The sequence below is a fragment of the Staurois parvus genome, unplaced genomic scaffold, assembly GCF_062004578.1.
Source record: "Staurois parvus isolate SC_StPar_1 unplaced genomic scaffold, SC_StPar_1.0 ptg000011l, whole genome shotgun sequence".
NCBI classification, from domain to species: Eukaryota; Metazoa; Chordata; class Amphibia; order Anura; family Ranidae; genus Staurois; species Staurois parvus.
This window is the reverse complement of record NW_028317807.1, coordinates 6,658,422-6,684,271: the sequence shown is the minus strand read 5'-3', so window position 1 is coordinate 6,684,271 and position 25,850 is coordinate 6,658,422. Positions and strand designations below refer to the sequence as shown.

The 25,850-nt window shown below is 41.3% G+C and overlaps 1 protein-coding gene across 1 annotated transcript in view; it reads right to left on the bottom strand.

Annotated features, from left to right (window-relative positions):
- Positions 1-348: 348 nt before the first annotated feature.
- The window catches only part of CASP10 (caspase 10), a 98,713-nt gene continuing 73,211 nt past the window's right edge, over positions 349-25,850 (bottom strand). The window contains exons 8-11 of the mRNA XM_089670329.1: positions 23,001-23,059; positions 18,535-18,634; positions 14,564-15,032; positions 349-9,727 (exon numbers count right to left, since the gene is read on the bottom strand). Coding sequence (XP_089526455.1) covers positions 9,550-9,727; positions 14,564-15,032; positions 18,535-18,634; positions 23,001-23,059 — 806 coding nt within the window. The 3' untranslated portion in view covers positions 349-9,549. The remainder of the gene's footprint in view (positions 9,728-14,563; positions 15,033-18,534; positions 18,635-23,000; positions 23,060-25,850) is intronic.

Here is a 25,850-nt window from a genome sequence, read left to right as displayed (position 1 = left end):
TTTATCCAGTCCCTGCTGAACTGGCCTATCTTCCATTCATGTGTACGCAACTTTAGCCTGAAAAATGTAAACGAATGCACCGCCTGTAACTAGTACGCTGCAATATATTGTATATTTGGAGGGTTAGATATGCTTTACATTTTTCAAACAAACTTTGTCTAATTGTCTTCCATTGTGTGTATATTCTCATTAATACATATACCTTTTGTTTTGTATAGTGGTACTAAACAAATGTTTTTTTTCTTCACAGAAATGTTGGAGTATCATCTTGTTTCAGGTCCCTTTGAAGAATCAACAGCAGTTGGGTGGGCTATTGTCATGGCAGTTTTCAGGTCAAATAGAACACTATTTAAATCAAACCATATCATGTATCTTTATTACATTTTATACTGTTCACTTATTGACATGAGGAAATACATTGGACAGCAGCTGTCATGGTTGTTACACAAGCTGCAAACACTCGGAAGTATGATACATCTCAACTGATGGGAGCAACCTAAGCATATAAAACATAAAGCGCTGAGCAAACTGTTGGCACTATATAAATCCTGTATAATAATAATAATAATTTTTCATTTTACATTATAGGCACTGGTTTCCATCCATTAGCAACAAAAGGAAAGCTTTTCTGGTGTTACACTTTTCTAGACAATTAAAAGAAATTGATGCATGGGCTTGGTATCTGTGGAGGACAGTTTACAAATTCTTGCAGCGTTGATTACCATTCAAAATGTTTCTCTAGGTAAAACCATTTGTTTTTGTTTTGGAAAGAATGGTGAAAGCTTATTCTATTTATTCAGGTACTTATATAGCACCATCAATTTACACAGTGCTTTACATATATAGGTGTCCGTTTATGACACAGAGAATAGCTGCGATTCAACGGATCTCAACTATTCTCTGGTCATTCACAGTTTATGACACTCAGGAGATCATGTCAGCCCTTCTCTGGAGATCTGTGTTCTCCCTTAAGATTCTCCAGCCCAGAGCTGGAGAATCGGAGGGACCGCAAACTAAGCAGAGATAATTTACCTCTGTTTAGTAAACTGATCTTTTACTGTAATCTCACGAGATTATAGTAAAATCAGCCGTTTTCCAGAGTTTGGAGACCGTTCTCCAGCATTTGGAGACCGTTCTCCCTTCGTTCGGAGAACTGCTTCATAAACTGCATTCACAGGAGAACTGTGTTCTTTGAGAATGCCGGAGAAGTGAGCAGCAATCTATTACTGCTGGTTCATAAACAGACACCATAGTACATTCACATCAGTCCCTAACCCTCAAGGGGTGTACAATCTAAGCTCCTGAACTCACATTCATACATACCCTCAAGGGGTGTACAATCTAAGCTCCTGAACTCACATTCATACATACCCTCAAGGGGTGTACAATCTAAGCTCCTGAACTCACATTCATACATACCCTCAAGGGGTGTACAATCTAAGGTCCCTAACTCACATTCATACATATACATACTAGGGCCAATTTAGACAGGATCCAATTAACCTACCAGCATGTCTTTGGAGTGTGGGAGGAAACTGGAGTATCCAGAGGAAACCCACACAAGAACAGGGAGAACATGTAAACTCCAGGCAGGTGGTGCTATGGTTGGAATTTGAACCAACAACCCTAGCACTGTCAGGCACAAGTGCTAACCATTTAGCCACTGTGTTGCCCAGCTTAGACCCTCTGTCAAGTTTGTATTGATGTCTGTGTTCCCATTTGGGAGATTCACCATTTTATTTGTATCAGTGAGCACTGCCACTATAGAAGAAAGTGAGGGGACACCCAAAATTTTAGAATTGTCCCCAGAACAACAGGTGGGCACCCATTCCAAGAGTAATTCCTCATGTCGGGAGGTTTTCTTTAACTTCCTGCTGAATCTCTGGGACAGAATCTGAAGCTTCATTGTGTGTATAAATTTCCTCAAGGACTATTGAGCTCTGTAAACAGTCTGTTTAATTAAAGCAGATAAGGAGAGCAGACAGAGAAACATGTAAAAAGTTGCTTATTATTATACAGGATTTATGTAGCGCCAACAGTTTGCACAGCGCTTTACAAAATGAAGGTAGACATTCCAGTTACAATACAATTTGGTACAAGAGGAAACAGAGGGTCCTGCTCCTTAGAGCTTACAATCTAGGAACTTAAAGCTCCACCTGCTAGCTGAAAATATTTATCTAAATGAAAAATATATTTTTTTTACAAAATCCAACTCAAAATCCATTCCTAAATAAGAAATAAAATGTGTGTTAAAACAAAATAAATCTCCCACAATGCCTTTTCTTTTTCAGAGAAATGTTTATTTACATTGTGCAACTTTTTACTTTTGTTGTCTAAACTTATATATTATACATCTTTTTTCAGAATAGATATGGCTTTAATTGCTAGTGCAGCGTTAAAGTGAACATGACCTGGAATAAAACTATTTTTTAAAGATAGAAACAGTGCTGAAGTGTAGACGTCCTGTGGATCCATTCCCTCCCCAAATATTAAGGCCAACCTGACATCTTTCAACTGTTAAAGCTGAACTCCAACCTTGCCTTCAGCTTTCCTTAGTTGCATAGGCTCCTCTCCTGTACTGAAATTGCTGAAGGTGGGTACACACCAGTGGGGAGATCGCTATACTAACACAATTGATGTTAGTGTGGTGATTCCCCTCCCCCCCTTGCCTGTGTGTTCTGACAGAGGGACCTGCCCCACCCCCCCAAAAAAAACACACACTGATCAGTGCTCATGCAGTCATTGACTGCAAGCGCTGATCAGATCTGTGTTGGATGCTAGTATTCCACCATGCCCCTTTGACAGAAGCCAGTCATGAGACCAGCTTCTGTAGAATATACAAGTGTACACATGGGCTGAAAGTTGTCTGGTTTCTGCTGAACCAGCCGATTGTTGAATACAATGAAGTTGAAGCTCCAAGGGGTAGCTTGACAGCTGTCAAGGAGCCTTAACAGTGTCACAGGGATTGATTTTAAAGCTGATTTCCATGTTTTTGTAAAGTTTAACCAGTTCAGATCTTTGGACATACTATGTACGTCCTAAGAGTGAACCTTTAATCACAAGCTGATGGCTGCAGTGTGTTTTTTGTTCATCAAAAGTGATGTGGCCGCTCCTTAGCAGCCGATCACTTTCACAGAGCTTGCAGCGCAGTCCCCCTCCCGATGCATCCTTTACTGGCCAGTACAGCCAGGGGACAAATATAACTGTGCTTGGTTAAATGGTGTGAAGGACATGGGAGACATTGGGATCTATTAGACCCCTAATGTCTCCATAAAGAGTACCTGTCACCTGTCCAATGCTATCACATAGGGGTTTATTAACCCCTTGTGATAGCAATAAAGTAAAAATAAATAAATTAAAAAAAGAAAGCAGTTGAAAAATTAAAACTATAATAACATTTATTAAAATTTTTTAAAAATTGCTGTAACCCCTGTTGCTCCACGCGCCTGAGCAAATGCAAGCCCAGGGTGTGCATACATATGTAAACCGCGGTTGCACCACATGTGTGATTTATCGCCGCGAACAATAATGTGAGAACAATAATTCTAGCACAAGAGCTCCTAGTTAACTCTAAACTGATGAGTTGTAAACGTTATTAAAGCGTCACCTATGGTGATTTTTGGGCATTGTACTTTTTGAAATATCGCGGGCACACTCAATTTTAAGACATGGAATGTTTGATATCTATTTACAACCTCAGCTTTTATATTTTAACCAAAAATGGATATTCTATTGCGTGTTTTTGCACTAAAATTAATTGTATTATATTTTTTCCTGAAAATTTGCGTTTAATAAACAGTTTCGCAAACAGTTTCATGTGACATAAAAACTTACACCTATCACCTTTTTAGTCTACAGGACCTCTGCTTTCAGAAAATATATAATGTTCTGGTTTGTAAATTAATTTTATTGCCAAAAATTTCGATTTTTACATTTATGCAAAAAAGTTTAAAAAATGTTCTGGAGCCAAACTGGTTAAATAGTTTATCTCAACCTAGCTGATCCAAACAAACTGTTACCCTCACTACTAGATGCTCCCGCTGTGTGCACAGTATAAAATATATGCTGCATCAGCTATATACAGTATACAGTGCTGTGTTCTTCAAGTGGGATGGGAACCAAAATGGAGTCCGGCTGAGCACTACTCAGGAGCTTTGTATTCTACGAAAGAATGCAAAGCTTCCACTGAATAGATGAGTCAGAGATCATGACATCATCTGCCCACCTCTGCCAATCAGAGGAAGCCTTGTATTCATTCATAGAATACAAATCTCCCTGTGAATGGCTGAGTGCTGCTCAGCATGACTTGATTTTGTTCTGGGATGGCAAGTCTCTGTTCTGCTGCCAGAAAACAGCTCTGTATACTGTATGTAACTGATGCTATGTACAGTTTTCACAACACACAGCAGGCACAACTAGTAGTGAATCTTGGACCAAACGTTCTATTAACCTCCCTGGCGGTATGATTCTTTCCGATTTTTTGTGCTGAAAGCGGTACCATTTTTTCGCATGGAAATAGTTTTTTATTGTAGGCTGTAATTTTTAGGAACATTTCCCCACAAATCATTATCACTCAATTCTGCAAGTGGTTCTGATTTACTATCACTGTTCTCTAGCCTGTCTAAAACCGCTTTTGACGTAAAGGGACGCTTTTTGGACGCCATGGACGTTTCTCAGTTTGCAGGCAGAAAGAACAGTAAAAATGCAGGCAGGGCACAGGACAAAGCACTCGGGACAAAATGTATGTGAAATGGGATGAAACAGCAATGTTTTACTATTTAAAATAAAAAATAAAAAAAACGACATTTTTTAAATTTCCCGCCGCCGCAGGCGCCCGTACGTCCCGACGTCACGGGAACCGGAACACAGAAGCCGGATGCCGGCACCGGCCGGAGGAGATGGCCGGGGACGCTGCAGGGGACACATCGCGGGAGCGAAGGACAAGATAAGAGCTGCAGGGACTCCCTATGCAGCGCCGCATGGTAAGCCCGAGTCTAGCTCGGGGTTACCGCTTTTGGTATAGACATTTTACCCCGAGCTAGACTCGGGAATACCGCTAGGGAGGTTAAACATCCATAGTTTGTAAATCTAAGGGCTCATTCACACTCTCTGCCATTTTTGGCTGCAGTGAGTCACAGTAAAAGGGTGGAGTGATATGCGTTTTAGCGCATCACAGCATTTCCCTTTTTTATACTTTTTTTGAAGTTTGAAAAGTGGCAGATCATTCATGTGTACACAGCAGTGCGGTGCTTTGCGCTACTGTACAAAAGTGCGAAAAGTGACAGTTCATTCATGTGTACACAGCAGTGCGGTATGGTACTTTGCACCACTGTGCAGTGACATGCTGTACCCATCTGTGCATTGCAGTAAAATGCTACATGTCTGTCGGGCTGCACTGTAGTGTGAACAGGGCACATGGAAAACAATTGTGACTGCAGACTATTCACTGTGGAAAAATGCCAGCCACTGCACTATGTGTGAGGGAGCCCTAAAGTAAATTGTACAGAGATTGTACAATAAGATTGTATAGTGTATGACCAGCTTAAAGTGTTACTAAACCCACAACAGTAACATCAGTCTGTATATGCAGTAAAGCATGCTTGTTATACTCACTGTGGAACCTAAGGGGTTAATCCTCTGCATTGTGTAAAAAGGCCCTATGATCCTGACTTCTCTGCCCCTCCTCTTGTTGAAATGACCACCTGATACAGACTGAATTCGTAGTCACATGCACATGCTCAGTTTGGTGTGTATTGTTAGAGAGGTTTTTTTCTTTTCTTGGGAGAGTGCATGTGATCAGCACAGGTCCAATCAGCACTGTCCAGACAGAGGGTCAGGACTTTCACATCCTCCTAGAGTAGAAAGAGAACTCCTCCTACAAGCTTTAACCAGTGCTCTGCTGAAGTCACAAGACTGCTCTAACTGCTGATGAGAAAAGGTATTTAGCAGTTTATAATTACTGAAATAATTGCATTTCCATGTTCTGTGTACTGTGGGAGACCGGATATCGTGAATGCAGGGTCCTGGGTTTAGTAACACTTTAATGCCTAGTACACACAATGAGAAAATCAGACAAACAAATTTATTTTACAGCAATTGTCCAATAATCTGATAATTAGTAAACAGCTTCCGATCGATCCAGTTCTTGCAAAAATATCCGAAGGAAAGAGCATAAAAAAATGTCTTGTAAGATAACAGACTGAACTATTTTCATGTAATTAGTATAGTATTTGTATGAAAAAAAATTACCAAGACCACTCATGCTCAGAAACAAAAGAATACATTACAATACATCACTTCCTAAGTTGTATTCTGTCTAACGAAAATTTCCATAGCTTTAGAAACCTAATCGATTGCGATATGAGACTAGCATGCATAAAAAAAAAAAATTGGATGATCACCCATCCGATATTCTTATCAGGTGTATGAGGTTTAGGATTCGCACAGGTGCCATCTGACAACACAAAATCCTGAATTCCAGCAATGTTGTTAACTTAGTCATGTTCACTTTAAATTATGATCAACTTGATTTGTGCAGGCATGAACCAGCAGGATGAAACCATTTTTACAGATATTACATTTGCAAAAATTCAGAATCACATTATAAATGCATCTGTCCAAGAATTAAGTACAAATGTCATCAAAAGCATCCAACACATTCAGTGGGAGGAGAAGTTGATGGGAGAGGGATTGTGTTTTTATTGATTTATTATGAACATTACTGAGTGCTCTGTAGCAGGATCACAATGCAGCAGTTGGTAAGACCACTCATTCACCATTTAAAAAAAACACATGACAAGCAAATTCAGTGATAGCACCATTTTAAATTGGACCATGAAAGTCATGCAGCATCTGGAACCAAACGTATATAGCGCATTTACACAGCACTTTGCATACTGTACATTCACATCAATCCCTACCCTTAAATAGCTTACTATCTAGGGCCAATTTAGACAGGAGCCAATTAACCTACCAGCATGTCTTTGGAGTGTGGGAGGCAATCAGAGCACCCGGAGGAAAACCAAAAAAAGCACAGGGAGAACATGCAAGACAGGAATGCTAACCACTAGGCTGCTGTGCTGCATATGTCTTTGTTTCTCTAGGATGGTCAAACCATGATTAAAATGTCATATAAAACAAAAATAAATATTCACGACCACTCAGAGTTTTGCAGTTTTCTTCCTTTTTTACATATCTTTTTATTCCTGTATAGATGCTTCTGTGTATGCAACTCCTCTTGATATTACAGGGCCTGCCCACAAGCATATGAAACAATAGGAGTTGATTTACTAAAGGCAAAGGTTCTGTGCTCTTTGCAAGCGCAGTTGCTCCAGAGCTTACTAAATGAGGTAAGCTTCACTTTACAAAGAATATCCAACCACATGCAAGGAAAAAAAACAAACAAAAATTTTGCTTGCACGTGATTGGATGATGAAAGCAGAATTTACCCTCATTTACTAAGCTCTGGAGCAACTGCACTTGCAAAATGCACAGTCTATTTGCCTTTAGTAAATCAACCCCGATGCATTCTCCAGAACTAAAGGCTAACGTCTATGGCCACAGTGAGCACCATTCCATCCAAGCCTAGCTTTTACACTCAAGCTACTGTTGGTAAATGCACAGTTCTTACATAGATAACATTTATTTCATAATATTCATTAATGTGTCATGGGCAAATCAGCTCTTGAATTTTGAAATGCTCAGGTTTTCAAAATGTGCAAACGTCTTCTTCCCATTATTTTTCAACACTTAAGTCTTGCACATTTGATTTAATGACACATAGCATTGATTTACTAATGACAAATAGGCTGTTCACTTTGCAAGGGAATTTACCTTTAGCTTAGTGAATGAAGTGAAGCTCTGCTGACTTTCATCATCTGAGATATATATATATATATATATATTTTTTTTTTTTTCCCTGCATGTGATTGGCTATTTTTTGAAAGTAACATGTCACCATATTCATAATGTTAATTATGTTAAATTCCTTACAAAGTGAACATTCTTTTAAACATTGCCTGGCCCAGTGGTTTGCTGGGTTGCGTAAAGTGGGTTTGTACTGCATTGGAGGTTTGTCTTTTGGTATAACAGATTGGAAGGGGGGGATACAAATATCAAGAGCAAAGGTAGACAAAATAGACACAGTACTTGGATCTTTCAATGATGAATAGAGTATTTTGGAAGTATTATGTTAAAGCCAACTCTAGACTCAAGTGCCACCATACTGTTTACCACTCACCATCTTTTGGCATCCTCTGTTACAGTTGCCATGTACAAAAGGGGTTTATCTCAGGGGTAGGCAACCTTAAAGAGGTGGAGATCTACCTGAACAACATGGGAGACGTAAAAGATCACTGGGTACAGTGTCGCCTCCTCACACCTGATTGAAACCTCTAATTGCTGTGCTACCTTGTCACAATCGTGTGCATTGCACAGCAATCGTGGGTTTAAAATAAAGTGGTGAGGAGGCAAAATATTGTTTCCTCACTACCTGTCAAACACACTCGTTTGGCTTTTCAGTGAAGCAGCAGTGCTCACTTGTGAATGAGCCCTTAATTGCATTCGGCAGTGGCACCCCTTGCATTCACACATAAAATTGGGGGTATCTAAGAGACTAACATATTCAGTCAGCCGTAGACAGGAGAAAAACGTTTCCTGGGTCTACCTCAATGAACATTCAGACTGTACTGTATATTGCAACTTTGTTGCAGTTTAGGCGGTAAGGGCAGCAGCAGCAGTGGGCTGATCTGTGTGTGAAAAGTGTACACAGCAAATTCCGTCCAGCTACTGTTTAGGCACAGGGATTTATAAAATTGTGTTATCTATTGGCCAACACCTTATTCCTGGAAGTACATGGTGAACCTGGACATAAATGAACAAAGACTGCATCAGCCTTCTGGTAAAAAGGAAAAAAAAAACAGTGGCAGGAGGTACTGCTATAACTTTGATAGGTAATAATTACCTTTAAGGAGTACATCTTCACACTGCTGAATATACATGCACTTAATATAAAAAGGGGCCGCTTTCAAAGATTGGACCCCCCAAAATATTATTTAAGGTACAGGCAAGGTCTGATTTGCATAGTCAACCAACAGCTTCTTATTTTTCTTGGATATTCCAACAGAGAGATCTCCCTGCCATAGTTCCTTACTTTGTACATACCCATTTGAGAGTTTTGGATGTTCCTAACTTTGCATGTTCAAGCATTATCCATAATAATAAATAAATAAAAAATCCAGCATGAAGCATTGGAACCTCTTATAAATTAATGGGTGCTCAATGTGCAGACCTGTGAAGAGGTCTCAAAAGAGATCTCACAAGGATTCCTAAAAGATAAAAACTTTCAGGTGGTTTAACTTTTCAGCATTTGACAAAAACTGCACTAACCCTTTAATAGTATGGGAGTGTGGCTCAACTAATATGGTAAGGTGGCACTTAATTAGTATGGGAATTGGAGTTTGACACCCTTCCTAAATACTCTAGAATAATCACAAGCACAAAGAAACAAGGGAAATAACTTTCCCCACGAACCTACTTTGCAGCATATCATTATTTTCCAACACTACAGATACTCTTGAAGTCAGAGGTTGGTATAGGGAATACTAGCTTCATGCGAAGAGTGTAAGCTGGTTGAGGCATTTGCTTCCAAACTGTTTTATTCTTTGAATACTCCTTCTCACTTACATCCCTGTTGACGTTTGTAAGAATGGACAAAATATCTTCACCTCTGTAAAAAAAAGGGTTGAGAGATTATTCTCTTATTCTTAGGATACAAAATATCAATATTGTGACATAATAAAGAATTAACTAATTACTAACCCCTACATATACTAATGCAGATCTTACATCAGCCATTCTAGCTGGAGTAAGTATGGCAGACAGGTACAAGGAAAGAAACTATTTCTGTTTCTATATAACTAGCTCATTTTTAACTTTCATCTTTCCGAGTGGATGTGACATGCTGTGGGAGTGATCTGTTGTGTCCACCGGACACAGCCAATGACAGATCACTGTACCGGCCCGCTGCCAGTACCATGCGATCATTGTGACCAGTCACAGCAGATCACATAACTATTGTAAATAATGAATGGCTTCCTTTCATGCCATTCATTGTGTACAATTGTGTGGCTAGCTGTGATTGGTCACAGTGATCACATAGTACAGAGAGGGCCAATCACAGCCCATCTGTACCATGTGATTAGCTGTGGCCAATCACAGCTAATCACAACAATACTTACTGAATGAATTCGCTTGCTTATAGCAATGGAATTCACTGCTATAAGCAATCATAATGTGTAAAAAAAAAAAAATCCTGATCACTTCCCCAGAGTAGTACATTGTTACTATGGTAACATCATATTGCTCTGATCACAGTTTGCTAAAAAAAAACAAAATTTAGTTTTACATTTTTTTTTCATTCTGTCACCAATCAGTGTCCCTGATCACTGCAGCTACAGTTATATGATAATGCTGTACTGCACTTGTGACAGTATTTTTAAAAAAACACCACGTGAACAATGTATTTTTTTTTATTTCTTAATTTTCAAAAAAAAATGACAAAAAATGACAACTTCAAAAAACCTTGCCATGCTAGATACCTTGGACTGTCTACTTTCTAAAAAGGGGTCATTTGGGGGATATTTGTACTGTCCGGACATTTTCGGGCCTCAAGAAACGAGAGAGGCTGTCAGTACATCAGGACTGACCCATTTTCAGATATATCCCATAGTTTGTGGTATGTTTAAATTTGGCCTGGGCAGGAAATGTGGTTCTTTTGTCTCTCAAGATTCAATCAGTTTTCTGTAAACACTGCAGTGTAGCAGTGATGGGGTTAGTGGATCTCAGCAGTTTATTTCCTGATACCATTAAATACCAAGACTAGAACCCATATAATATATTTTTGTGGGATTGGTGTTTTTCCTTAATAAAAAAGTAGAAAAAAAAATTACAAATATGAACCCTGTAAACAAAACTGTTTTTTTTTATTAATCTCTATTGATATAGACTTTCATCAAACCCTAAGGGCTCAATTTGCACTAGTGTTTGGGCCACATCGGGTTTTTACATATTAATTTCTGCAAGCTGCCCTATGCACAACAAATAGGGCAAAGAACCTTTTTAAGGTTTATTTGTTAGCGCTTCTGATTTCACATGTTCTTGTGTGTGCGCAAGAACACACTTCTTGCTTTCAGCTTTTGGGATACCATTAACAATGAATGGCACAGCAAGCATGACAAGCAGGTTTTGTGCATTTTGTGTAAGCACAAAAAATGTTGCACTTTTGTGCTAGTTGTCACATTACACTAGTGGGAATGGAACCTAATTTATGACCCTGGTGCTATCTATAAATTGAAACAGTTACAATATATTTGTTTGGTAACGGGCTAACTTGGATATCAAGTTTAGGGGATGGTAAAGGAATCTACATCATAACTGCACAACTGCATGTGTAAGGCATTATTGTGTTACATCTGTTTATTCCCAACACAATCTAGAAATCACACACCCTAGTGTAAGATCTGACTATATGATATAGCCTTCAGTATGTACACTGTGTGACATGGAGAGCCTTCAATGTAGTGTGTGTTTACAGGCAGTGTTCTGTTCACTAATGGGGCCAAAGAAAGCAATAGGAAGCTGCAGTATTAACCAAGTCCGGACACTTTCACCCCCTTCCAGTCCAGGCCAATTTTCAGCTTTCAGTGCTATCACACTTTGAATGACAATTGAGCAGTCATGCAACACTGTTGCATTTTTTTGAGACAGATTAAAGTTTATTTTGCTGGTATTTATTCACCACCGGGATTTTTATTGTTTTGCTATATAAATGAAAAAAGTCAAAAATTTTGAAAAAAAAAGTGTTTTTCTTATAAAATTTTGCAATCAAATAATCTTTATTCATAAATCTGGCCAAAATGTATTCATCACCATAGTGACACTGTACGTGCTTGTGGGGGGTGATGAAGATTTTTTTTTTCTTTTTTTACACTGATTGCTTTTAAAGGCTGTAAAAGCAATACTTTCTCCTCTATTTCATTACTTTCATTAAGAAATACTGTGCGAGCTGTGATTGGTCACAGCTTGTCACATGGTACAAGGCTGTTGTGAATAGCCTTGTGCCATGTGACCTCTGTGATCATTCACAGATTTCACTAGTAGTAAGCAATGATGTCAGGAAGTGATATCTTGTTTACTACTATTCGTGTGATCACTGAGGTCCTGTACAGCGATCTGTGTGAGGTCCCATGGAGCGCGCAGAGGCAATGAATGCGGGGGACATTTAGAAATGCATCCACCCGCATCGGCAGTGCTCCCATCCAGGCGTTTATCGACATGGGCCGGATGGAAAGAGGTTAAAGGATACGTTCACCTATTAGTATAAAATAATAAATGCACATCTTTTTGCAGGTAAAAACTAACATTTTTGTCTGCAGGAGCCTGGAAAGCATTGCAGCAGCGATCAGCAGATTGCTGGTGCCATGCAGGTCTCCTGCAGTCCTGTCATTATATCTGCTTGCCCATACGGGATGTACGAGCAAGCAGATATACCGACAGGAAGAATGAATGAACTACCTCGGCGCTCCACAGCGTCATGGTACTTCATTGGGGACTACAAGCTGACAGCTGCTAAGGCTGTCGGAACTCGTAGTTTCTTATTCACAGAGGACTGAATGGCAAACTTTTCCTTTAATACAGAATACTGCAGATATCATTCGTTTTGCCACTCTACTATTGCTTGCCACCCAGTGCCAGAGTGTGAACTGAGGCTCTTGGTTCAGTATTCCTTTAGACTTGACAATGTCAAAGTTTGTGGCTGTGGTCAGAACTACCTACCTAGCATCTTAAAACTGCTGGAAGGTCTGTAATGCGAGTCCTTAACATAGTACTATGGTCTCCCATCAGATAAAATAAATATGTGCAGCACTTAAAGAATAAGTGCACTTTTGTAAGTAAAGAAATATGCATTAATTATTCTTTTTCTTAGTAGCCTGCAGAGCATTACACTTGTGATCATCAGAATGCAGGTACAATATCAGGCTCTAGCAGTCTCTCAGTACAGGCAGACAGTTGCTGAATAGCAGGAATAGCAGGAAGAATGAATGAACTAAGAGAGCGCTTACCAGTGTCCCCTCAGTTTATTGAGAACTATGAGCTGCTGCTGTGGAGGAAGACCAGACTTGTAGTTCATTCATTTACAGAGCTGTGTGAATGAATGATGCGGCTGTGTAGACGGAGCCTAGCACAGCCATGCTATTTTTAAATTGTGACAGAACAGAGAGGATCCGAGGGGCGATTGGGCGCATTTGGGACTGCTGTTTTAGTAACATGCTACACGTTACACACTGAATACAGGTGTAACATGTAACATGTTACTAAGGCTGCTTTCACACTGATCTGTTTTTCTTCTGCTTTTGTGTTTAAAAAAAAGTGGAAGAAAAACATGTGACCATGTATTCCTATGGAACTCCTCACACTGATCCATTGCAGGTCCGGTGCGGTTTTTAAAATTCTGCTTGCTGCAATTTAGGTGCAGGTTTGGTGCGGTAAATAAAAAACACACATAAAACGCACCTCTCCACTGAAATCAATGGAAAATGCAGCAAATACACAACCGAGTTGAATTATTGGTTGAGTCACATGTCATGTAAAAAAATGCACTTCAGATGTGGTAAAAACACATCAGATACTGTATATGGCAAAAAAGTGGCAAAAATGCATTTGCTATGGATCAGTGTGAAAATAGCCTAAAGGTGAACTTAGCCTTTAATTGTAGGTGCATCAGCAGTTACGGTTTTCCTTAAGTCCACCTGCAATATCTCACAAATATCTGTAGATCCTGTTAGTGAAGTTCACCTAATGCAGCTTCCTGTGATGGGGGGTGGGGGGGAGGCAATGCTGCTGCAATGCTACTGAATTTAGGGCAGCGTTGTCCCTCAAGTAGTCAGTGGCTGTTTGCACTACGGTGGGATCAGAAGATGCTGCAGGGGGCTTGGCTATCAGCATTGCCTCTGCTGATTCACAATTCTGTAGCTTGTCAATCAGCAGCTGGTTAAACCTCACTCTGCCCACTGCTTTCTGAAATGGCAAAACTAATTGTGCTGATGAAACCCTCCCACTTTTGGCTGTATTGTCTGGGAAGGTAATTTAATGATAAATATGATTTATAGCTGAGAAAAGACAACACATTCCCAGGACCAAACACAACTCCCCTTCATCAGGGCTTACGAATGTTTTTAAATGGATCCAAGTGAGCAGATACCAAATAAATCTGCCCTGTGATTTGTTGCCTGGAACAATTTCCAGAGGGTAGGTTAAGCCAGTGTTAGTAAATGCAGCAACGTTTTTTTGCTGCATTCACCAACACTGATTAGTGAATACAGCAAATTAAATGATAGGACGATTCAGATGAATTAAATGATAAATGTTTTAAATCTAGAAGTTTTTATGTCTGTGGTAGAAAAAAATCAGTTTTTCCCGAGGTTGAAGAATGCAACATAAAGATGATTATATGGTCAGCACTGATATGTTCATGTTCATTGCTATTTAGACTATAGACACTTACTTTGGAACCATTTTGGTTAGGTTTGAACACAAGGCTTGGATGTACCATGTCCCATTTTCAACATGACGGTATGAATAGTAGCCATCAACAGTTGACATTCCAATCAAGACATCTGCATCATTTGGGATGGTTTTAGTGGCTGAAACAGCATCTTCTTCAATTAAATGTGCACCTTGTGAATTTTTGCCTTGGCACGCTTGTATGAAAAATAACTTTGGTTTTCCAGCTAAGGTTTTACAGTTTTGGGGAGAAAAATTAGATACTATGTCATTTATATTTACAACTTCATTGTCAGTGCCAAGGATGGCTTGTGATTGTCCATGGGTCAAGATACAGAAAACAAAGCAATCTCGGTCAGTGTGGTCCTTCATCTGAAAGTTCTTCATGATGTTACAGATCTGTTCTGCTTTTTGTTCTTTGTAAACCGCTACCTCAAATCCAAGCCAGGTAAATACATGTTCCAAAGACTCTAGAGGATTACAAACATTTACTGAGTAAAATACAGGAAAACAAATAAAGTTATGCTAATTAAATGGCTAAAGGCTTTAATATAACTGAACTATATGTCCGTTAAATTGCTCATTACCATTGGGTTTCATTCATGGGACTAAATTTAAAAGGCAAAACGTTTAAAAAAAGTGATGTACCATGTTAGCTAGTAATAAATATACAGGTAGAACTGGCAAAAAGAAAGTATTGTCACAGTTATACCTTTTAGAGCAGAGATAAAAATGTTAAAAAGATACAAAGCTTTTGAGGGAGTATCTAAATTTGAAAACAAAGCTGTACGGTATTATATTATTGCTTACCAGTCCCTAATGTAGGGTCTGCAAATAACACTCCTCATTTTCCCGAGTTCATTCTTGCACTGTATCTATTGAGGCAGCCATGGTTGTCACTCAGGCTGGACTTCAAAGATATTGGTTTTTGTTCATCTCTATTACATGGGGGATGGGGGGAGAAGTAGTTTATGGAAAAAGGATAACATTTTTTTTAGCTTTCTGTTCAGCTCACAGTAGTGACAAGGACACTGCATTTTCAGGATTAAAAGGTATTTTCTGTCCTTGCTGAAAATGCCACTAGCGTGAAAAAACTAATGCACCCACCACATCTAAGGACTGATAATCTGCAATATATTATATTTTAGTCAGCCACCTGGTTCCCATCTGATCTTTTTGATTTTTATAATAACATGAAGGAAGTCATACAGTCTATTAGCAGTGTGCAGTTCATGATAAACAGTAAATGCTACTAAACAGAATGTATTATAGAACACTTACATAAAACAACAATGTGTTCAATGCTAGAACAAGTGAAAATCAATATTTAGCCTACTGCATAAGGACATGAACAAAGTGTCCTGTGATATACTATTATATACCTGTGCTATAAACTTCTGCAAGCTACTTATTGTATAGAGAAGGTATGTTACTGTTACAGTATGTACTGTTCCTACCCTCAAAAGAAAAAAAATTACATCAAACATGATGAAAATTGTCCTTAAACTTATAATTGTATTTCTAATTCATAATGTTCTAAAATTAAAGAAATACATCTGTAAAATGTGCATCTAAAGCTAAACAACTTTTGCATTGAGTGACAAGGGTTAGAAAACCCTATTAGTTTTTCTTGCAGTCTATGTCACTGCAAAGGAGAATCGCCTTCTCTGTTTGTTTCAGGGGACATTGCCACATTGTCTAAAAGTGATGGGAAAGCCAACATTTTAGGTTGTCACCAGAATAGAGGGGAAATGTTTGAATGGAGGGACACTGTTTTAGTGACAACTGTCTAAATGGGCATCTCTCTTAGGTGAGATTTCCTTTGACTTCCTGCTCTGTCTACAGGACAGGAGGTGAAGGAAAATCTCCCCAATCTGATACAGGTACCCAAAAAACCAACTGTGGTTTACTCCATCTCTTACCCAATCCAAAATTTAAAAAAATGTTTTAGCTAGAAACCCACCAAAAAGCTAAATAGTACATAGTTAAACTTTCAGTACATGTACAGTTTTACCTGCCAAGAGATTCGCAATTCTGTTCTACCAGTCTTTTCAGCTGCATAGCCAGGTTATTAATACTTAGTAACTCCACAGTTCACAGATTTCCTCTGTGCAGCTTACTGTGTCCTCCTAAGGCCTGGTTCACATCTATGCCAGTTTGCGACCCGTGTTTACATTCATATGAATGGGCTGCCATTCCTGCCCCACTCTTAAAATGCAGTGGCTGGAAAAATTGCATGGTCCTTTTGTACAATGCAATTTCCCTGTGGTTCCTGCACCCGCACTGCGTTTTTAGATGCACAGGGGTGCCAATCAGAAACAAATCCAGCACCCGCAACTACCCACATAGATGTGAACCAGGCCTAAGTGGACTATGAGTGAGCATTACTCTAGTGATGACTGCTTTACTTTTACCAACCTGCCTTTACTTCATCTCCTAGTGCCTGAAAACATGTTTGACTGCAGTGTGCAGTAAAATAAAGTCTTCCATGAGTACTGCTGTCCAGGGCAATATGCTAATATAATATAAACATACATTTCAGTAGTTATGTTCAGAGAGATTAATCAAGGAAATAACAGACAGATCAGTAACTCAATAGGTTATGAAGTCATGATTGGGGTGACAGCTATGTGGCCTGCATCTTTACTGAGGAAAGCTGAAATAATGTTACTTGGAGGTACCCTGCTAATCCAGGAGTCCAGTTAGGACTCCACATACAGATTCTTGCATTGGGAGAATGCCTCCTTGTTTTCTTCCAGCTTTGCTTGGGATACAGAGTTATACTGGCACACATCTGAGGGTGTAGGGAGCCAAGGGCAGACAGCTATGTTTTGGAGTGAACCTTTTTTTTGGAGGGGGGCAGGAAAAGCAAACTGCTCGGCCATGCAGTTATCTGACCTGCATATTTCAAAATGCAGTCTGCTGTTGTAAGCACAGGGGTTTTCTTCCAGAGGCAGCTCTGCTCACTCTGCTGAAGGAAGTGATTGGCAGAACGCCAGCAGTCTTGCAGGGGTGGGGGCAAAGCATTGTACTTGTTTTTAGATGTTTCTATTACAGTTTGAAAAAGAATGTAGACTAGGGGCTGTAGGAGCATGTAGAATGCACCCTAGTCATCCCTCGTAGTTGCTGACTCCCAAGGAACAAAAAGAAATACAGGGATATCCAGGGCCCCCTTTTCCATACTGTAACTATTCAAAACCTACACAAATCCATCCAGTCTGCTCCCTGTGTGCACAGGTGGCAGGTTTGAAACCATGTTACTCTATACCCCTGGTCCATTACAGCACTGACCCCTTTTTATGATCAAAGGTTACACACTTCACAAGGCCTTACATTTCTCTCTTGGTTACAGGCTATGGCTTAGAGGATCTCACCATGGAGCCCAGGAGGCATGAGGGCTCTGGACACGCAACACTTGTTCTGTTTGAGGGGTCAGCTAATTACCGCCAAGACTGTAGACCTCTTACCACCACAAACTCCTAACCCGACCATGTTTATAGGAGAGAGGGGGGAGAGAGAGGAGAGAGTGGGGGGAGAAAGGAGGGAGAGAGGAGAGAGGGGAGTGAGGAGAGAGGGGGGAGAGAAAGGAGGGAGAGAGAGATGAGAGGGGAGAGAGAGAGGGGGGAGAGAGAGAGGGAGAGAGCCAGAAATAGAAATTCTATTACAGGTAAAACACTTACAGTACATATACATAAGCATTTTCCAAGGTGCTTTGAAATAAACAGGAAAACAAGGAGTTACATAATACCTCTATGCGGACTTCACAGATTATAGCTGTAAGCTCTTGAGACACCCCAGATCATCTTCTGGCTTGGTGTAACTACAAACGCTTATAACTGTAATCTATTCAGTGAATAAAAATAATAACTTTGCTTGGTTTTCATTGACTAACATGATAAAAAAGTACAACTTTGGAATAAAACACTTTCTTATTTAGATTTACTGGACCTATAAAATGAAAATGTAACTTACCAACGTCTTTTTCAGTTCCTTTCCTTGGGTCACTCTTAACAAATTCTAAATTACTTATTATTACACAGTAGCCTCTGCTTTTCCGATTCATAGGATATACCTTTAAGATAAAATCCCATTACATTTGTAAAAAGGTTCAGGAAAAGCATATATTCATGTACCATAAACAAACGTGACAACAGTTACTTAGGATATGGCAACTAGTATAAACAACACCTTTGTAACCAGACTTTAATAAATACCTTAACCTCTTAATTACATGTATAATGCTGAAGGAAAACAGGCTTTTGTGATATTAAAGAGAGCATTTGTTCATTAGACCATAGACTTTTCTATAGTGTTCTTTTAACTACTTAGCACAGGGGTGCTCAACCCATAGCCCATAGGCCTCATGTGGCCCTTGAAGCCCTCTGATGTGGTCCTTGACCTCAAGCTGAAAGCAGGAGTTTTAGTGCCCTTTCAGAAAATGCACCACACCAACCAATAGTCAAAGGCAAAGAGCAGCTAACCAGCAGGAAAGCTGCAGCGCATCAGTGTGAAAGCATCCTTATAGGGGGCTCAGGACAGTAAGGGCTTGTTTACATTTGCAGATTGGGTAGCAGTAAAACCCCATTGTTGAGACATAATTTTACCACACACCCCAAAAAATGATGTAGCATCAGAGGTTGCAATGGCAACCTCGCTCCATGCTCCAGGGGGCCCATGCATCCTCTCTGTCAAATTCTGTTTTGGACAGGAGGGGCGGCATATACAGGAACCAATCCTCTCCATTTTCTCTGCAACTGCTGAAAGCTGGATTTTCCGCCCCTACCTCCTGCCGACATTCAGTGCCTGCAGGAGGAAGATGCTCCTTATGCTATGCAAAATAAAAAATTGTAAATTCTGAACCATTTCATTTCTTTGTGGCCCACAATGGTTTACCAAATCACTTAAGTGGCCCTCGCTCTTCTAAAAGGTTGATTACCTCTGACTCAGCACATTGCTGCAGATTTTTCCCCATTTTCACAGCTATGCGGCAGGTGACATAGCAAAAGAACATTTCTATCTATGCTGTAAGTTTTTAAAATGTTTTAACATGTTTAAAAAGTTTTGTTTCTAGCAGGATTCCTTTTGCCTTGCTGTCAGAACAGAAAATGCTTTTGGTGAGTAATTCTGAACTTCAAGAACCTCATATAGCAGGTTGATGGTTAAAACATGCAGTCCATCCCCAACTGATATTATAGTTTTGAGTAAATATTTGCAGATTGAATCATCTACCAAAAACAGGAGAAAAGGCAAGTATGCAATACAGACTCAAATAAATAAAATGCACAGGTCATTGTTGAGGAAGGAGCATGCATGCTCTGTAACACATAGCAAAGCCCCCATCGCATGACTTCTCCCAAGTGACGTCATCCACTTGCATTCTGTGCATTCCAGGCTGGCTCTGGAGACTCCAGTGCTTTACAGAAGCTCTAGGTCAGTGATGGCGAACCCGTGGCACGCGTGCCACAGCCGGCACGCCGAGCCTTATCTGTGGGCACGCCAGGAGAATCCAGCGGCGCGCTGTCTTCCCGGCTGTAGTGTGCGTGACAGCCGGGTCCCAAGTGCGCATGCACAAGAAGCAGTGCTCTTTGTGAATGGTAAGGCGGTACCTGGGACACATGACAGATCCCAGAAGCCGCCGGACCAATCACAAAGCGCAGCGCTTCTCGCGCATGCGCACTGGGCATCCGGCTGTCCGACGAGCGCCCACACTACAGAAGCCGGGAAGACAGCGCGCGGCTGGATAAAGGAACAGGTAAGATAAAAAAAAAACTCTGCGGAAGTAAGAGCGGGTACCTGTCAAATTCAGGTACCCGCTCCCCCTCCCTCCCCAAAGGTCAGCAGTCATCTCTGTACTGTCCGCAGTCTCTGGTCATCCCTGTGCTGTCCGCAGTCTCTGGTCATCCCTGTGCTGTCCGCAGTCTCTGGTCATCCCTGTGCTGTCCGCAGTCTCTGGTCATCCCCTGTACTGTCCGCAGTCTCTGGTCATCTCCTGTACTGTCCGCAGTCTCTGGTCATCCCTGTGCTGTCCACAGTCTCTGGTCATCCCTGTACTGTGTCCGCAGTCTCTGGTCATCCCTGTGCTGTCCGCAGTCTCTGGTCATCTCCTGTACTGTGTCCGCAGTCTCTGGTCATCTCCTGTACTGTGTCCACAGTCTCTGGTCATCCCTGTACTGTGTCCGCAGTCTCTGGTCATCCCTGTACTGTGTCCGCAGTCTCTGGTCATCCCTGTACTGTCCGCAGTCTCTGGTCATCCCTGTACTGTGTCCGCAGTCTCTGGTCATCCCTGTACTGTCCGCAGTCTCTGGTCATCCCTGTACTGTCCGCAGTCACTGGTCATCCCTGTACTATGTCCGCAGTCTCTGGTCATCCCTGTACTGTCCGCAGTCTCTGGTCATCTCCTGTACTTTCCGCAGTCTCTGGTCATCCCTGTACTGTCCGCAGTCACTGGTCATCCCTGTACTGTGTCTGCAGTCTCTGGTCATCTCCTGTACTGTGTCCGCAGTCTCTGGTCATCCCTGTACTGTGTCCGCAGTCTCTGGTCATCCCTGTACTGTCCGCAGTCTCTGGTCATCTCCTGTACTGTCCGCAGTCTCTGGTCATCTCCTGTACTGTTCACAGTCTCTGGTCATCTCCTGTACTGTGTCCGCAGTCTCTGGTCATCTCCTGTACTGTGTCCGCAGTCTCTGGTCATCTCCTGTACTGTGTCCGCAGTCTCTGGTCATCTCCTGTACTGTCCGCAGTCTCTGGTCATTCCTGTACTGTGTCCGCAGTCTCTGGTCATCCCTGTACTGTGTCGGCAGTCTCTGGTCATCTCCTGTACTGTGTCCGCAGTCTCTGGTCATCCCTGTACTGTCCGCAGTCTCTGGTCATCTCCTGTACTGTGTCCGCAGTCTCTGGTCATCCCTGTACTGTGTCCGCAGTTTCTGGTCATCCCTGTACTGTCCGCAGTCTCTGGTCATCCCTGTACTGTGTCCGCAGTTTCTGGTCATCCCTGTACTGTCCGCAGTCTCTGGTCATCCCTGTACTGTGTCCGCAGTCTCTGGTCATCCCTGTACTGTCCACAGTCTCTGGTCATCCCTGTACTGTCCGCATTCTCTGGTCATCTCCTGTACTGTGTCCGCAGTCTCTGGTCATCCCTGTACTGTGTCCGCAGTCTCTGGTCATCCCTGTACTGTGTCCGCAGTCTCTGGTCATCCCTGTACTGTCCGCAGTCTCTGGTCATCCCTGTACTGTCCGCAGTCTCTGGTCATCCCTGTACTGTGTCCGCAGTCTCTGGTCATCCCTGTACTGTGTCCGCAGTCTCTGGTCATCCCTGTACTGTGTCCGCAGTCTCTGGTCATCCCTGTACTGTTAATTAGTTTGCACTACTGTACGAGTTGTTTTTTCTAAACCAAAAGCTCGATATTCAGGTTTCATTGCAGTGTTGGCACTTTGAAAGAAATAAGTTGGTTTTGGGTTGCAGTTTGGGCACTCGGGCTCAAAAAGGTTCGCCATCACTGATCTAGGTTGTGTGCTTCACCATCTGGCAGGATCGGGAATCGTGATTCTTATTTGATGAGTAATATTTTTAGCCTTTATGGTGCTGCCCTTTCTCCTGTTTTTATGTGCATATAGAGGTTGCTTCTAACTGTTAGGAATCAAGCTGCCACTAGTGCTGTTTTTTGGACTATACCACCCTGTGGGTTTGACTATTATACCACACTTCCTCCCCCCCCTTCCTTAATTTGCACCATTGTTTATATGTTTTATCATCTACCAAGCTTTTTTATCTCTTGGGGATTTTACTTGCAAGGTCTTTGCAGGGTTCTCCGGTCTGCCTTCTGCCATTGGTAGTATTACCATTCCCCTTCAAAAGTCTTTGGGCTCTTTCACACAGGCGCTGAATCGTACAGCAGCCTTAATGCGTATTAATGCACTTATAGCGTTAATGAGCATTTTGGTTGTGCTGCACAGGCATTCATGTTGCGTGAGATGTGTTTTTAATTTTTACAAGCCTAAAATTGGAAATTATCACTTTCAACGATTTGCAACCGCACCTCAAAATGCACTGTAAATGCCATAGGTCCCAGGTTATAGTGTGTTTATGGAGCGCTTGTGGTGCGCTTCAACAGAAGTGAATGGAGGAGGCTGTGAAGCATCAATGGCTGCTGAATTCTGCAGGCTGCGTTAATTTTGCCTCAATGAGATGCTGGGCAATGTTAATGCTGCAGTGTGAATGCCTCCGTTTGCTCCCTATTTTATCAATTTAGAATGGTGTTGATAGGTGGTCATAAAGTGGTAAAAAACACGACAGACCCAAGATGATTTGGCTACTGAAGACCCAGTGAGAAGTCAGTGATAAGCCAACCCATCAGATAACATTGAAATGAATATCAACTTTGGATGGGCTGACACCTTAAAACTTGACACTGTAATGGCAAGTATTGTCTATAACTAACCTCAGATTCTGTTTGGTCTTGAAGACTTAGAGAAGCAATGTCATTTTCAGTTTCAACATCTGAAAGATAAACAGTTATTAATAAGATCCTATAATCATCATTTCCAACCAGCTCATGTTTGAGGGACTGGCTATGAATCTTCCAAGATGTTGCTAATGTGTTTTCCAGCCATTGAGCTTACAACTACTCAGGTGTTTATTGGATTTACAACAGGATTTCTGTCTTGTTGAACATATCTAGGTATATTCAGACAAAAAAAAGTGGAACCATATAAAATTCCTAAATCAACTCAATAGAATCCATAGCAGAAATATATTCTGCAGTGTTTACAGGCAGTCAAAACTCTCATAATGTCATGTAGAGATATTGTGATACACATCCTCCTTTCTGGAACTTGTACTTTTTTTTTGGTCATTACTGTATATGGTATCTAAACCACAAAACAAAAGTTTTATATAATGCAGCTTACCATTCATTAGGTGTAGTGTCTAAAATAAAATGGTTCTAAAGGCAAGACATTTTTTACCTTAATGCATTCCCTGCAATAATGTAAAAAATGCCCCAGTAATTGTACTTTGGGATGAATGGTAACCTTAGTCTATGGTTACATCCCTGGGGTTGTCACACAGGTTGGACTGCCAACATTTCTGCCTTTAATCATCTGCATTACAAGGAGAATTGATGGGACTATCCATTTACACGATAAGGATAGGTTACTTTATGCATTCATTTAGGTTCACAGAAAGTGACAAGGACATTGTGATCTGGAAAGATCAACAGGTAAAAAATGATTAATTTTTTTCACATAGAGACTGACAAATATCTGACTTTGTCCTGAGCCTCCTACTGATCCCTGTAAGTATTATGAGGCAGTCAGAACTCTAATGCTTTGCATAGCGCTGCCAGTCAAAAATGTTATCAAGTTTCTAATGGAGGCACAGGCAGAGTAATGACTTAGGGCTCATGTACACGGGGGGTTTGGAACACACTTCTGAACGATGGAAACTGACTGCTGGAAAACGTAGGTTAATAGGCGGCTGTTTAGCTGCGTTTGCATACCGCGTTTATGCGCGTTTGTGTTTAGAAGCGTTTTTTAAAGATAACATCAGGAGACCTTCCAAAATGCCCAGAATGCACTGAAAAACAGTAAAAATTTACTATTTCAGAAAATTTGAGAGAAATAGAGAGAGCAGAAGCAGAGAGAGTAGTATGTGTTGAGATTACCTGTCTTTTCTGGTTGTATTCACTATGGATCCCATCATGAGCATAATACAGCATGTTCTACCATTTTTTCCTTCATGCAAAACCTGGAACTGACTGTGCTGGTGTGCTCGGTCTATCTGAATACATGGAAAAGGCTTTGCATGCATTTCTGATATGGATATGGAACAGTTAATAAATGTGGTTAGCCGCGTTTACACACGTTTGGCGTTTGAAACGCTGATGAACTCTACTACTGAACGCAAGTTTGGTACGTTCAAAAAGACAACTGTAAACTCAACTGCCTGTAAACAACAGTAAATTACTACAGTATGTGTACATGGACACATAGGAAAACATTAGGGAGAGTTCAGGGGCTGTTGAAAAAAATGCAGAAAAGCTCCTGAACGTGAGTTTATCAGCTGCAGTGTACATGAGCCCTTACTCATGAGCCCTTACTCATGTGTGCTGCTTCTCCTTTCTTGTCTAGTCACAGGATGACACAGTGGTGAGAAAGCTGTATTAATTTATGGCATAAGAGAAAACTGAGGCCATCTGAGTATGCCGTTTGCAAGGGTTACTAGGATAACAAAATAAACTCATCACAAGTATAAATCCTTTGGTAGTTAAAACAGATGATGTACTGTACAAGCATAGCACTACTTTCTTGAGGGCCACTGAGTTTTTGGGTCCACCTAAGCTCTGCACAGCTGAGAAACATGCATTTTCCACAGTTTCATCCACAGTCAGTAAACAATCCATGAGCTTGGTTTTTTTTGTTGTTTTATTAGGGGTTAACAACTTGGATGGGGTCTAGGGGTATATGGGAATATGGGATGCCCAATGGAACTGAACAACTTGGGAGGACAAACGTCTTAGGCAAAATGACAAGAATCCAGCAAACAGCACAAAATGAATCCTAGGCTCTACTCCTTCAGGAGTGGCACCTCCCTTCTGATAGATTAGCACATAGTCTTTGCAAGGAGCACTTGGTCCCCTTAAATTAACCTTCTCAGATCCCAGATGAAAATCTCTTCATCCACCTGGCGGTCTTGATAGTATCCCCGGGCAAGGGATTCTGATACACACAAAGAATGTAGTCCCAGGGAGAACTAGTTGGGTATTGCACCTGACTGCCCTCTCCCTTCTTTGGCCCAGGGGGTGTAAAAGTACTCACTTTAAAGTTTGAAGCTGCTTCCAGGCCTTAGGCTGGGCTGTGGAACAGTGGAGATCCTTCTGTCCAGCTTCAGCCTGTAGGCCCTTCCCCCTCGTCTGGGACCCCTCCCAGGCTCCATAGCAGCAGCACTTCCTCACTCCATCTTCCACCTGACTCTCCTGCTGACCAAGCTCTCTCATATTTAAAGGCTGACCTAGCCACCATGCCAGGCCTCCTGCCTGGGGATTGGATTGGACAGATTCCCCCAAGTATGCAGGTCAGCCCTTCCTTACCCCTGCCCACTGCTTCTAGAAACTTCTAGCAAGAGCAGGAGGAGGTATCAGAGAACTGACCTGCAGAGTCCTTCAGCCTTAACCTGAAGTAACCTTGCTGACTCCCTCCCAGGCTGATTCATACCCAGACTTCTAGCAAGCCTCTAACTATACAAAAAAAAACCTATGTACACTAGAGGGTGTTACACAAGTATTTACTGT